We start from the raw sequence: 15,622 nt of genomic DNA, 5'->3' as shown, positions 1-15,622 counted from the left end.
GTTGTCATTGGCAGTGTTTGTGTTTAGTCATACCTTCTGTATCTTGGTGTTATTAATGTTCTGGATGAGACGTACGTTTTCATTTTTCACTTTGTGGTAAGTAAAATATATTTGGCCTTTTTGGTACTGAAGGAGTACTATGTGCATTAGTTCAAGCAGTAAAACAAACACTGTCCAGTGTTGCAATCCCTATGTGATTGACTGGTCAATCAATTACTATATAAAGGGCATTTTGAAAAACACAGTCGGTGATTCTAACCGCGGCGGGCGGCGGTCGCCGCCCGCCATGCGGTTACCGCCAAATGACCGCACCGCGGTCACAAGACCGCGGCGGCCATTCTGGCTTTCCCGCTGTGCTGGCGGGCGACCGCCAAAAGGCCGCCCGCCAGCACAGCGGGAAAGACCCAGCAACGATGAAGCCGGCTCCGAATGGAGCCGGCGGAGTTGCTGGAGTGCGACGGGTGCAGTAGCACCCGTCGCGAATTTCAGTGTCTGCTGGGCAGACACTGAAATTCTTTTTGGGGCCCTCTTACGGGGGCCCCTGCAGTGCCCATGCCATTGGCATGGGCACTGCAGGGGCCCCCAGGGGCCCGCGGCACCCCCTACAGCCATCCTGTTCCTGGCGGGAGACCCGCCAGGAACAGGATGGCGGTAGGGGGTGTCAGAATCCCCATGGCGGCGGAGCGCGCTCCGCCGCCATGGAGGATTCTCAAGGGCAGCGGAAAGTCGGCGGTACACCGCCGACTTTCCGTTTCTGGCCGCGGCTGAACCGCCGCGGTCAGAATGCCCAGCGGTGCACCGCCAGCCTGTTGGCGGTGCTACCGCGGTCATTCGCCCTGGCGGTTTTTACCGCCAGGGTTAGAATGACCCCCACAGTGTTCTAAAGTGCTTCCTTTGCATGTACCAACACATCTTGGGAAGTAGGGGTTATGTTGATAGTGAGAAACAGAATTGGTGTTCTCCACAAGTACTAAGGAAGTACTTGAGTGTGTCCTTCAATTATGGAAAATAAAATTTCTAGAGAATAACTAGAATATCAATAATTTCTAATTATCTCTACAACATTAGCCAAATATTGCCATACCAAGCATTGCTCATACCTAACATAAGCAAACAATTGTAGAGGCCTGCCCCTTTTTTCCAACTGGTTATTTTGAAGGCTTTTTTGCGGATTCTTTATTGATTTAAAAAACAAACAAACTATTTTCATTGTTTTTAAGGTTTTAAAATATAATACCACCAAGACGTCATTTATTTAAGTGCATAATTAAGGCTCCCGGTTACTGTACAAATGGTACATATGGATTGTTTTATACAGACATACAGAATCTGCTTCCTCCCCTTTATGCATGGTCTAAAATGGGCAAATACAGCAATTGCGGAGCAGGCACTGTTGCTCACGCTGTGTGGATTCTGATAGCTTGTCAAATAACATCACTGCCTGCAGAGCTTTCCAGTTCAGAATTCAAGTTTGTTCTAGTCCTCAGGCTGCACCCATTTTACATTCTCATGAAAGGGTTAGCCAGCGAGGACACCTATCCTGCTGCAACACAGCTTTTTGGTTGGAAAATGACATGGATGGTTTGAGTTCAAGATGACCTAGAAACAGGCTATATAACTCAATGTTAGCAAGGGAGCAAACGTTTCAAAGACCCCAGGGGCGGTAGTCTTGCAGTGCTAGATATTGCCACACTATAGCTTTAATTAGATATAATTATTATAGGCAAAATGAAATGTGCAAAAATATCACTTACTGTGTTTTATTTCCTCTACATAAAAATAAATGTGGGTGAATATAGCCTACAATGTCCAAAGGGTAAATACAATGAAACCTGGAGTCTTTTTCAGATTCAACATAAAATCTTTAACTCTAACCTAAAAAAAAAAATCAATGGCACATTCAAATATGTTTTAGCCATGCTGAGCAGCAGCAACACTGGTGAACGACGTGGCTTAAACAAATTGGCAAAGCTAATAGCTCTTGAACAGGGGAGGCCTGTTGACTTGCCAATGCTTCTTTCTTAATTAGGTGTTGAAAGTGGTTTTATGAGAGAAAGGTAGAGTAGCTTTTTGGCACTAGATATGCATGTAGACCACAAATGGCCCATTGAGACAGTTATCATTGAGAATCATTATACAATCAAGTTTGCTTTAGTATTAATTATGCTACCTGTAAATTAAAATATTGGTCACTTTCAGACCTAATGCACTGGCATAACAAAAACCCCTGCAGCCCCAGCGGTGCGGAGGAGTCAAGCTCCAGGGGCCCTCTCAGCGCAGCCCCTAACATTAGCTCTTGGGTTACAAATCTAGAACGCACTGATAATGTCCTTGTAACATAATTTGAATCACAGTAGACCACATTAAGTTGGTCAATAGAGCATAGACATTTTACTGTATCAGTATTGAAATGCATTGCACCTTCACACCTATGGACTAGCAGTAGCCAACTTCTCCAGGCCCTTCCTTAACCTGGACAGAAATAAATGAAAATGAGGTACAGTTTCCAGGCTACAATCACAGGTTGGGCATTAGATCTACTGTCATGACAACCCCCCCCCCCCCCCTCCCTTTCCAGTTTGTTGTATAAGTTGCAACTTGGCCAAGCTGAATTTCACATTAAGGTTACAACAAAATGGGTTGGAGGTGAATGTGAGTTACAATGCACACTCTTTAAAAAAACATAAACTTCAAAATAGCTAATAGCTACCATACTACAAGGAGGTTGTGCATTTTGTGTTGTGGAAAATAACCAAGGTTTTTCCAATACACTCTTTTCCTTTAGTTTAGTAACACAATATCAAGTTTGATATCTAGTGTACTGAAATAGTTATTTGAAACAAGAAATTAAATAAAAGACAATATGGCATACTGTTTGAATGGGAAATGGGGAGACTTACCACCAAAGAACTTCGCCAAATGTTACTTACTGCCTAAAATGTTCTCTTCGGAGCTGTAAAATTTATTATATATAAATGTTAAAGCTTGGGTGTCCAAGGTATGTGTCTATGAGTTGCCACCAGGCCTGATTATTTAGCTTTACAAATAGCACAACTTTATGTAGGCTGAAAGTTACATTTATTGCCCAATAATATAGGTCTTGCAATCATCCATGGACTCCTATGCCAACCGCATGTATACATGTAACAATCTAGAAGACTAAATGCATTTTGAATATTGTCATGTAAAGAGTGATTCAGATAGTGTAATAATTCACTACATAAAAAGTATGTGAAATGGTCTCTAACATATTGAGTAAGGATCTTCCTTTCTGTCAACCTTTTTTTCTTCAGGACCATTTTCCACGTGGTCCTCCACCACAAAACTTTCATGTTCCTTCTCCACACACCTTCACTCCTCTCTTTATTAAACACCTGAAAAATTAGGAGGGGCATTGTACACCAGGATGGACTAAACATTCGATCTTTAAGTAGTGGCAGAGAATATGTAGGAATCACTTCCTTTTCCCCTCATCCGGCTATTAGGTTGTCCCTTTATTCCAAAGCATTAAAGGGTGCCCTGGTAGAGGGTCTTTGTGAGAAGGTATCTTCAGTGCTGCCTGATTAACCCGGTTGCCTAGTGGGCCCATTGTTCATTCTCTTTACAGTTTGTGAAACCATGGTGATATAAATCTTATTGAAGTGTGAATAGACTACAACAGGTGCTAAAATATATTAATGATGATTCCATTACTTTCTGTACATCATAAGTCTAACTGATGAGTCTGAACTTTACCTCTGTTTGTTTTATTACATTTTTATTAGTATTTTTAGCTGAATAAACAAATTAGCTTTGCACAGTATCAGTCAGCTGCTCCTCATGACACTATACTGTCCAATAAACACAGGAGTACAGAAGTTAGAGGAAATTCCCAACCACCCACCCCCCCAAAAAAACTGAGCTTGTAGAGGATATTCATTCCATTCATGATACCCAGCAATCAGAGATATGAACATCAAACATTAGAATAAGGAACCTTTACCTCTAATTTTATTATTAACTTCATTGTTAGGACTGGCCTTCAGGTGCCTTTTATTATAATTTTATTGTAATGCATAGTCTGCGCAGTGTTTCTTAAGCATAATTAAAAAAAATATTTTGGCTCCTTTTAGAGTTGATTGTTTTTTTTGTTTTTCTCAGGTATTGTGTCTGCCGCCCACAGTACAAGACATCTTGTGGAATTTCTTCTTTAATATCATGCTGGAACTTTTTATATAGCACACTAGGAACTGGAAGGTAAATCACATTGATTTAATATGTTTAATAATAGTTTACCTCAATAGAACCTTTCATACCAGTATACTGCCATGATAGTTTGCTGTTCTTTAGCACTTGCCTTTCAGTTTTTGATAACCGCACCAGCCACGTGTGAAAGACTGTATCGTAGCAGGATGTTAATCTATTTTGGCAAGCTACGACTTGCCTGTATAGTAACAGCTGCAATTACCTGGCATGCTGCACTGGTAAACACCTTTGAAGGAGAAAAGCTGAGTTTTTCTACTCCCAAGAACTACACCAAAGACCGTATGGAATGGTGTATTTTACCAGGACAACACTGCCCTCTGGTTGAAACATCTGCATCTAAGTGTGGGATTTCCCATCCACCACAACCATTTTTCTGTTGTTTCTATTTACTAACTTCCTCCCAGCTGTACCTTACTAGTGATATTATCGGAAATAAAATGTGTTAAATATTCTCTTTTCTAATACTGTCTGTTGCATTGGCAATGTTCTATACGTGATGCTGTTTGCGTTTTTGTTCAGTTTTTTAAAATTTATTTTAAACTTTGTTATTTTTTTATAAAACAAGTAATGCACAAACTCAATTATTTATAGTTTTGGTGTCCAATTCACCATCCATTCTCTGAATAATTGTATTTCAATTTTTTCAAGCCTAACACATCCCCTTCTTCTTATGTAATATAAGCACCGCATATGCATGGTTGTCTGTTTTATGCATTGAAACAAAAATTGACTAAGCCAGTAGTTCTTGTTTGGTTTTCCAAATCAGTGTTACTTTGCTTGTTGGGTGGGTGGGCTGTCATGTGAATATGTTGTGATGGGTTAGGAGAGCTAAGTACTTGACTAGGTAGAAAAGTGACACATCAACTTTAGATGAAGCTACTTTTGGATGAGTGATAATAGTCAGGCGCTAGAGGACATTTTAGATAAATTACCAGTAAGAAGCTAACGAAATTAGGGTTAACCAGCAATGTATGAAAAAAAAGAACACATAAGTGGAAGGATACTTATGCATTCTAAGGACTACAAATTCGGAATGGGATAACTGATTCAGAATGCGAAAACTGTTGAAAGTAGGTGGCTTGATTGAATGAATGGATCTTTCTGTGTTTGGTGAGCACTTCAAGTGTTTTGTGGATTAATTAATACTAGTACCATTTGGCAAATATCCAAAATAGGAATAGTCCTACATGGAAGCTATGTAAATGCTTGTTACAGAATCTCTTTTAAAGAAGGTTATGGTCGGAGGAGATTGAAGAATGTATTTTCAGTTAATAAATGGGAGTGTTTTCCATTCTTTTCTGTTTTGATGTATTTCATTCGATTTTTGTGGTTCTTTAAATGACAAGCAAATATATATGATTTCCCCAGAGATTCTACTTTAGACATTGTCATGTCGGAACTAAACCAACATAGCCTTCTTTCTTTTGTAATCTTGCTGGGAATTAGATCAGGAATTTCAGAAGGCCCGAGAGCAGAACACATAAAAGTCCTCCCTTGCAGAAAAAACACATTCATTATACGTGCAGTACTAGGGTTTGGAATACTTGCTAAGAAGTCATACGATACAGGGAAATTGAATGATGTAATGCAAATAATGCATTTTAGAAGAGATAATGAACTATGATGATTCAAATATTGTTTTCCGGGAATACAATTTATTAAACGTTTTATGTGAAATCATCAGTCATATTAGCTGTGTAATATTTATTTATTTTGTCAACAATGAGAGGCCTTTTTATAAATAAAGTTAACTAATTATATTTTAAGTATGTTAAATAGACTTGATTTGTAATATTGCAGTTTGTTGTATTTTTCTACCTGTGTTTTATAATTCTACTTGAGTGCTAGTGCTACCTTTTTGTACCGTTGTTCCTCCATGCCATTTTTAAAAAGTGTTTGGATCCTTTGGGCCTTTTATGTTGGTAAATAGGGTTTCTATGCGAGCAGCCCAAGGTTTTAGTTTGTATACAGCCACTGCTAAAAAGCCGTGTACCTTGCACCATTCTAAAATGGCAGTGATTTTTTATACATTTTAAATCACATGTACTACTCCAAAATGGGGGCGCCCAGCATTAAAAAAACATTCAGTGATGGCATCCATAAACAAGTATAAACAATATTTGAAGGGGGGTTTATCATCTTGAAATCTTTTTTAGTTACACCACTGTAAAATTCCTGTTTACAAATTTTTGTTTGTTGTGAGTGCCATATTCAAGTGACCCTTGGTTAATCTCATGTCAAATATTTATACTACTTAGTCTCCTGTGTACCTTCAGGTAAAGAGTGAATATTATTTCTGAAACTATTCTTAATTCTGTCTGTCTGTAGGTTTGCTGTAGTACTGTCACCTTTTTAGTTTTTCTTATCTTTATTTTTCCGAACAAATGTTCTAGCAGACATTCATCTTGCCTTACTTTTTCCGTTGCTTATATAGGTGTTTATGACAGCATCTCTGAGAATTTTAGCCGGTTCATGCTCAACAGAGAGTTAGGACTCCCATTTCCATATGTACCACTGAAAACTACCCCTTGTTGAAGCTGTAGTCGTGGGTGTTACTTGGTTGCCGTCCTGATTGATTTCCTTCTATACAGGTTGGGAGTTCATGAAGCCAAAAATGGGGCTGAAAAATCTTTTAACATCGAGCTGTCATATTAACAATTTTCAGTTGCGACCCCGTCTTGATAGTTCTTCTGCATGCTGAAGCCCATCCAGTTACATATGTGCGCATTCACAATATGTAGCCATCAGCAATTGGGCCCTGCAACCTTCCATACGCCCACAAGCTAGTCCTCCCTGTTACTGTCTGAAAAAATGGCTCCTCCCTAGACACAGATAAACGTATACTTTCTGACCTTTACACCTTCCTCATTACCCCACAACACCACACTAAAGCCAAAGCACAACTGCGTTCTGAGCAGGAGTGTGAGTGTTCTCTTACTCCCAGAGAATGGGCCGTCGTCCAGAAGAGGGCTAATACTTCAGCTCGCACCGCTTCCGACAAAGAAATACTTCCTGAATTAGCACACTATTGGCACGAAACCTCAACGTGCGTAGCTCATTGGAAACAGGATGGGGATGCATGCTGTTGGAGAGGATGCGGACAAGCCAGGATGCTGACCCATCTACTCTGTTGATGCCCCAAACCCCATGAATATTGGGATGAAGTTCTGTGTGCCATTGATCAAATGGTATGATATGGATATGGAAATTCCCAGATTTCCGAGCTATGTGTTGCTAGACTCCCCAACGCTCTCACCAACCGCTTAAAATCTTCTAAATGATGAGCCATCGCCAGCCATTCCAGATCTCTAATAAAAACCCTCAACCATCCCTGAACACTAAAAATCCCTTTCTACGTTTGATCTCCACCTCTCCATTACACCTAAGATTACCTCATCACCCCTAAACATCAATTATCCCTGAACCCAGAAGCCCATCACTACTCCTACACACCACCCAAGTTTAATGTAGGTATGGATTTTTCCTTAAAAATATCTTTCCTTTAAAATGTTTCCTTTAATTTGTGATTTATTTGCATTTCTTTGAAACGTTCTTTCCTTAAAATTGTTTTTCCATAATTTGTTTTCCTCCAGTGTGGTTTCTCAGTTTTTTTTTAAGTTTTTTTTTTCATGTACATCAGCAGTCATTATCTTACCAGTCAGGGTATATGTCTAAGGGATCCTCCAAGGTGTGACAGGGAGCAACCTATAGGAATGTACACTATACAGCTATTCATGACACTCGCTCAGGAGTCAGCCCATGGTCGACTGAAAAAAGTTCTTGAGCCAGCCAACCATGGTGTATGCTTTAAGGAGCCCATCCTGGAGTGATAGGGAGTATCCACAAGGTATTGACATATATTTGCAGCCAGCTTTCTCCACTGCCAGCCCTAAGCCCCAGGACTACCACTTGCAATCTGGGTTTTGCCCACTGCTTAGCTGTGGATACAATTTTTTGTGCAATCCATACTTGACATGATGGCATTTGAGACCTTTCCCTATCCAGGGACCTGCATGAAATGAGAGAAATGGAAAAATAATTTGAAGTGGAAGAGTATAGGAATGTAGAGTGCTATTGCATTTGTTCTTACTAAGGCCTGTTACCTGTATGTTCACACTAGATCTCCATTCACAATAAGTTAAGGTATTGCTTATACTTCATTATAGTTATGAATTAATAAAGTTCATTGTCATTCACGAAAAAAGTATACAGACTGTCTAATTATAGTACCCTGTAGAAATGATTGGCATATAGAGTTTAGCAAGGAATGCATTGCTCCTATTTCGAACGTTTAGCATCATTGTGTGTCTTAAAAGAGCTCTGAGGTGTTGTATTTTCATTCTTATGCAACACCGATAGCGTTTTAATCAGCACAACAGATACTCTCTTCCTGGACCGTTTAACATTGTTAGAAATTGAAACAAACGTTTGTTTTTTTTGTATCCTGATTAGTTTTATTTTTCCCCTTATTCTTATTGTCTAACACCAAAAAGAAAAGGTGCAGAATCAGATATCTGAGCCACATAAATAGCCAGCTCAAAGACAGACATACAATATGTAGACCAAAACCATTCTTATCAATGAAACAGATGTAAAGGCAAACCAAAACTTCAAGTCTTATTGCCCAGCTGCAGTGTGTATTTCAGTCTTAATGGCTTTTACTGAACTCTGTCAGCAGTTCTGCTGAACCAGTCAAGTTTTTGGTGTTTGGGTCGGTGTCATCAAAAGGGCCATGCAAGCTCTTTCCCCTTTAGATACGGGGGATGTAAATGTACTCTTCGCTGCAACTCAGAATACGCAGCAGACTTTGAATAGGGTATGGTAATTAAACTGTTAGTGGGGAGGGCACAGTAGGGAGAAAAATGTAAAAGGGGAAAACATAGGAGGGTAAGAGTGAAGAAGTCAAAAAAACATAGGAAGATGCCCCTGACCCATCTACTGAAAACAGGAGTGTGAATGTGAAGGGATCCGATTCAAATGAGTGGCTGTGTAGAGGTTTAACACAACACTACAGCAAAATGATGTGCTAGAATTCATTTTGGAACATAGGTTGTTGGGTGAGAGGTACAAGGCAGGAAGGTGGGAAATGAAAGAGTGGTGGGCAAGGTAGAGGTCACAGTCAGTCCTTGTCATCCAGAGGTTCCCAGACTGGCATGATTCATACCATTGGTTCAGTGAACCCTTGAGACAGCCAGCTGCTACTTAATTAAAAAAACACAAAGGGGCAGAAAGCCATCCTGCAGCAGCAAGGGTCAGACCTACACCTCTAACCCAGAAAAAGGAGCCTCATTTCATGTATTGCCACCAAGGATTTTGCACAGTTATACTGTCAATCAGGGTCTCCAAGGGAATGCCCGTCAAACATTATGGGTCTCAAACTCCTGAAGTCCTTCAAACTGTGGCCCCTGTCTCTTGTCCGCTATGATACTTCTGAGGTTTTGTTTTTGAGTGCTTCAGTTGTCTTCGATGTAGAATGATTGCCCTCACCAGTGTTGTGTTTATTTGGGACCCTGATTGGCTCTTCCGGTCCTTTTCCTCATCTGAGAAGTGACACTCTTGACGACCCTATCTATCCAGTGCAATATAAAATCCCCTGACGCTCAATTTATCTGCTTCTTGAAGTAATCTTTCCTGGTATATTCACCATTGCATGCTGTCCTAGCAGCAGCCACTTCATAAGGTTCATGTCATGTCTGGGGGAGTATAAGCACCCATTTCTTGTTGCAGCCAAAGATGAGACCGCCACCTTGCATCTCAGAACATTGGGCATTCATTTTGATGGCACCCTATTTCAACTCTGCGTGCTTCTGCAACATTGGGTGTGGCGTATGTCTACTTTGTGTGATTTGCAAAATGGAAACCCCGGTTCTCCTGTTAATTCCTTAGTGTCTGTATTCTGGCCAGGATTTCCTTTCCCCAGGGAAATAGCTCATGGTCTTTAAACCTCCTGTGGTGATTCATAGTCGATGTGCCCGTCTTCTTTGGGCCCTGGCCATGCATCCCCGCTTATATATGCATCAGCTATATAATAAAACTGTTCATCTTCATTACAGATTTTATATTGTGTGCAGGGGTGTAGCTGTCAATAGTGCATCAGGTGTAGTGGCACAAGAATCCAGTGGTGTGAGGCGTATCTGCACACCTCACACCAATTTTGACTACTTTATACTAACCAGCTGCGGGCAGAGGGGCAAAATTGCACTTACTTACATAAGGGCCCGTGACACCTATGCTGCATACTTATTCTAGCTCATTCATGACTGTTCACGTGACGTCTTACATAATGTTTCAGTCTGCAAACAATCAGATCCGTCAGTGATCATTATGCTTTGTCAATTTGAATAGTGTCCTGCTGAACTTTCTTTCCCATGGCTGTCATAGGACTGCACTGAAGCCTATTAGACTATCAAAGAAGCCATCCTTTTAGGATGTGTTTAATTTTATCTACGTGCCAGCACCCCTTTGCGGTGTAATGGTGCAGAAGTGATGCTGCCTTACCACTCTGCCATAGGGAAATAGAGCAATATGTTGCTAACTACCCATTTGCTCCCATCAGCCCGCCGTCTTGTTATTTCAGACTAAAAAATCCAGCTCATGATATTTAAAGCCTATGACCCTTAGAGGTTTTTACACGTGCTAGGATCCTCAGCCAGTAACTACAAACATGTAAGTTGAGTATTTAAATGTCTGATATTCTAGTTTGTGGGTGATCCTAGTTGTATTTTTTACCATAGCAGTATCTTTTGGTTTTGTTGTTGTTTTTTTAAAAATAAATAATATATTGTTACATTGTGCATTTTACTCCTTTTTTCAGTGATAAACATCTTGTTTATTTATAATAGTCAACCTAAAGTAAGCTTTCATAGCATGGAATGGTTCTTATATAGTGTGCTGAAAGTAATGAATGCATCTTGGTAGGATATTCATTGTTTTGAAATGATACGTTGGATCCCAATTTTGATTAATTACAGTTAAATCCCTGCTTTCTGTTTTCGGTACAGCCTTCCACCTATCTCTCAAGAGGAAGCCTTGCACATTTTGGGGTTTCAGCCTCCATTTGAAGATATCAGGTTTGGCCCTTTTACTGGAAACACAACCTTAATGAGGTATTTTTCATCTTCTTGACCTCTGACTCAGGCTCCAGTGTGATTGTAATGCACAGGCTATTTGTTTACTGAATTATTTAGTCTGATTATCATATGAAGTCAGATATGATTGTTTAAAAAGTTTGTCTAGGCTCAGTCAGAATTTAGCAGGGGTATACTGCATGTTCATTGATCTGAGCCATAGATTGTAAGCAGGCATCAAGAGTGGATTTTTGGCTAGACATTGAGAGGGGCCTACAAAGGTGGAAGCTGAATCATCTATACATTTCCTGGGTATGACAGGCGGCAGGAATTAAGATGAATGTACTTTCAAATCTGCTCTTTTTGTTACAAGCTGTGATGAGATCTGAACAGAGAAACATGTGACTTATTGAAACCAACCAAAGTTAAGTGAAATGTAAAAAGAGTGGTATTTATATCTTGATATTCTACTGAAACTGCTAAGATAAAAAGTATTGTGTTACAAAACTGGGTAAACTACAGTTAGAATGAGAGTTCAGGGGCATATTCAATGATCCACCCATATTTGCCTATCAAAGATCACATAACTTAAATGAACTACTGGTTCAAAAGTAAGAAACAGCCATTGAAAAAGACTATGGCACCAGACCTTGTCATAATAGTGCCAGTTGCAATAACATTATACCTCAAGGCTCTTTTTTGTAATGAGAACTACTTATGATAAATGAAAATCATCCTCAGCTACTAATATTAATAGTGTGGTAACCTTGCCCACAGCAGCAATCACTACATTTCAGCAGGCAGGGTGCCAACAGTAATGTGAAAAATACTTTTAGAATTTGGAATGCCTCTTTATGATTAATAAGTAACAATAGCAGCAATGCCCCTGGCCCCAGTGTAATAATATGAGTAATAAGTCCCCCCTAAAGACACATATTTGAACACATAAATAACACCTTTTCAATTTTGGTATAAGAAATAAATTAACCAAACAAAAGCTTTTAATTTAGTAGGCTGGGGTGCACATTGGAGAGCTACTTACAAGTAGCTGGAGAGCTACCAGTAGTTCACAAGCTACTCGTTGGAGAATACTGTTATACCATGTTCTGAGATGGCTCGCCCTTTAATGGCATGAAAATAAAACTAACATTTTCAGCTTCATTATCAAAATGTGGTTTATATGCTCAAGTGTCCATGTGGCATGGTATATGTTGGCAAAACAGAACTAAAAACAACGTTAGGCTAACAGAACACAAGAGTAACATTCAAATGAAATCCAAAAGTCATTGGTTGCCATACATTTTAATGAGCATAGGCACAACATCAGTCAGTTGAAATATCTAGTACTGGGGACAATCAAACCCAGAGAGGGCACTGGCAACAGTAAGATCCTTTTGTGTAGAGAACTGGTTTGGATAATGAGACTGGATGCTTCGACTCCAAAGGGTTTGAATGACTGACTTGAAGTTTCTTGTGTTCTGTAACCTTTGAGCTGACCATATATCTACTGCTTTCATCATCCACCTCTGGAGAAGCAGAACCTTTTGTGTTCAGCTCAACGGTTTGTTGAACCTCAGTAAAAAAAACAGGCAGTTGTCAAGGTTCATAAGCATAGATGGCAGTGTGTCAGGGAGGTGACCGATAAACTCAAAGGAATAGAAAAGAAACCACAGCAAGGTAATCATCAGTCAAATCATAGAATCACAATTGCCATTAAGAGATAAGCAAAGACAGGATATCCTGAGAAACTGTTGCATATAAAACATGAAAGGTCAGCAAGAATTCTCAGAACCGTATATGAGGAGCCAGAATGGAGTCCAGGACAGGGGCGGTGACTGTATCACAGGAGTCCTCAGCGGAGAAGTGGAAAGAGGAAAATGCAGGTTGCAAGGGCAGTAGAAGAAGAGAGCTGGACCACGAAGGTGTCCTCAGTATATCAATCCAAAGCGAAGGTAGCAGCAAAAAGTAGCTGTAGTCCCACTGTCCACAGCCGAGGGCTGCATCCTCCACCAAATGTTGAGCCTCAACAAAAGAAACACAGTCAACTGTCAGTTTCATAAGCAAAGGTTTATAATTGAATCATGGGGACAGAAGCTGACAGCTGCATGTCTAATTTGTGGAAGTTCGAGTAGGTCCTTTATACATAAAAACCGCAAAAGGTGGGAAAATGCACATACAATGATGATACAGAAGAAATAATTTCTTCATCATTATAATTCCATACATGGCATGATGTCGATCAGAAGGTATAGAAATTACAAAATCATTAAGCATCTAGCCAATTAAAATGAAATGACAAGGGATATCAAAAGCATGTTACAAGATGGCTGCAGGTGTGACCTTTTCATGCCCGATAGTGGGGACTTTCTAGTGTGTAAATATACTGATTCTGCACAATTCCTACCCAACCAAATGCATGTCTTTAGGCCATTGGCTATATATGGTCACGGATTTGACTAGCTAGTGCTGTTGCTGGGCAGGCGAGGCAATACATACCATGTGAAATGTCCTTTTGAGCAAGCCTTGCATTACAAGCTGTTCAGCAGAATACATTAGTTTACTTGAGGCCATCCGACTTCTGGGCTTGTCTTGCAGGTCTTGTCATCATTGACTATCACAGTACAGGGAGATGGGACTAAATAGATTCCACTCAAAAGTAAAATGGCTTTCACAGGTTCATAGACTTATATCATGGAAACATGAATGTTTTTTAAGGTGTAACATATTGAAGTGATTGTTTTCTCAATATGTTAGCACGGTTTTAGTCACCAGGTATGGTGATACTTTTGACTGCTAACCGTCATGTTAAACGATATGTAACACAGCTTTAATTCATTGGAGTAATGCTTGCTCACAGATACGTTTTTGTTGCTGATGTATTTGGTGTATTTGGTGGAGCAGTCAGATTATCACAAAATTTCCTCCGGTGAACTTTTTTGCCTTCTACTAATCAGTGGTTCACGCCACCTGCTTTATAAGATCCCTCCTTTAAACGGACGTGTTCACCCGGACTAATTACTGAATGGATATATCAGACCTTTTTTTCTTTATGTTTTTTATAGAGGAAGTTATGTTTTGCTCTACAGGGACCACCCCCTCATGAAGGGCCATTTGCTGCATGAAATGCCTTGAAGATATTGTGCACTTCATGTATAGCATTGATGATCAAATGCATAGGCATATGAATAAACAGATTAACACTGGTAAACATTGTATACAAAAAGTAATTCATGAGATTAACCTGGGTTATCTATAGAAGAGTTTGGATTCTTCAGGAGGCCATTCGGCACCAACAAAGGAGCAGTGCTACAGGAGGAAAACAATCTCTGGGAGCGAGAGCGATATTAGTCTATTAAATACAATACCCATGATCAAGGGGTATACCTCAACAGCACCCGGATAAAAAATGATAACAAATACCTTCCACGCGGAAATTGAGTAACACAGAGGGATTTGAGTACACTGGTAATCAGAGTTGTAAGGTTAACACTCCAGTGGGACATAATTCGGCTTGTCTGACAAGCGAAAAACCCTTATGTGTCAGCTAGAGTGCTCTGGTCAGTGAGAGCTACAGGTGGTATACGCCTGCCAATATTCAAGATTATTAAAAGGTGGCCCAGTTGAGGATGCTATGGAATGATGATGATGTGAGTCAGGGAAACACTTGACCCACATAAATCAGGAGCTGTCGAGGTGCTTCCTTTGCCCAGGAGGCCTATAACATCTCAGAATCACCATTCCAGCCTCCTATTGACTGCATGAACCTGCGGTTCCCTTGGCATAATTACAGGCATTAACGTGCATACATACTGCGGTTTATTTCTGGGTAGCTATGGTGACCGGTTGACCTCAATTGGCTCGTTTTTTTTATATGAGCACTCTATAGTGAAACTCCTAATATGATAAATGGATTTGAAGATTTAATCACCATTGTGGCTCTCCTAAAGAAGGCAAAGTTTAACCAAAACGTGCGTAGAGAGCAATATAAAGAAAGTACAAAGAGAGAAGCACTAAAGAGATAATCACAAGCTATAATCATTTGAAAATTATGTTAGGGAATAACAGAACAAAATGATGTGTCTATTCTTTTATCCAGGCTGATCTTAAGCTCAGAACTCTCTTCTGAAAGCACACTTTTTGAAACAGTCTCCTATTATATTAAGCAATGTGATATGCTCCAAGCAATACTGATTAACATTGGAAAAGTTTAAGTCATGCAATATTCATTATTATTTGAAAAGTGATTTCTGATTACATATCCCAGTATAATAATGTAAGTCCTTACACAGTGTGATGTATTGCAAAGCATT

At 39.9% G+C, this 15,622-nt stretch overlaps 1 protein-coding gene across 1 annotated transcript in view; it reads left to right on the top strand.

Annotated features, from left to right (window-relative positions):
* Positions 1 to 15,622, top strand: part of BIVM (basic, immunoglobulin-like variable motif containing) — a 183,578-nt gene that overhangs the window by 19,850 nt on the left and 148,106 nt on the right. The window contains exons 4-5 of the mRNA XM_069205052.1: positions 4,141 to 4,236; positions 11,247 to 11,351. Of these exons, the coding sequence (XP_069061153.1) occupies positions 4,141 to 4,236; positions 11,247 to 11,351 (201 nt within the window). The remainder of the gene's footprint in view (positions 1 to 4,140; positions 4,237 to 11,246; positions 11,352 to 15,622) is intronic.

The sequence above is a fragment of the Pleurodeles waltl genome, chromosome 8 (assembly GCF_031143425.1).
Source record: "Pleurodeles waltl isolate 20211129_DDA chromosome 8, aPleWal1.hap1.20221129, whole genome shotgun sequence".
NCBI lineage: Eukaryota > Metazoa > Chordata > Amphibia > Caudata > Salamandridae > Pleurodeles > Pleurodeles waltl.
This window is presented reverse-complemented; position numbering and strand designations above follow the sequence as displayed.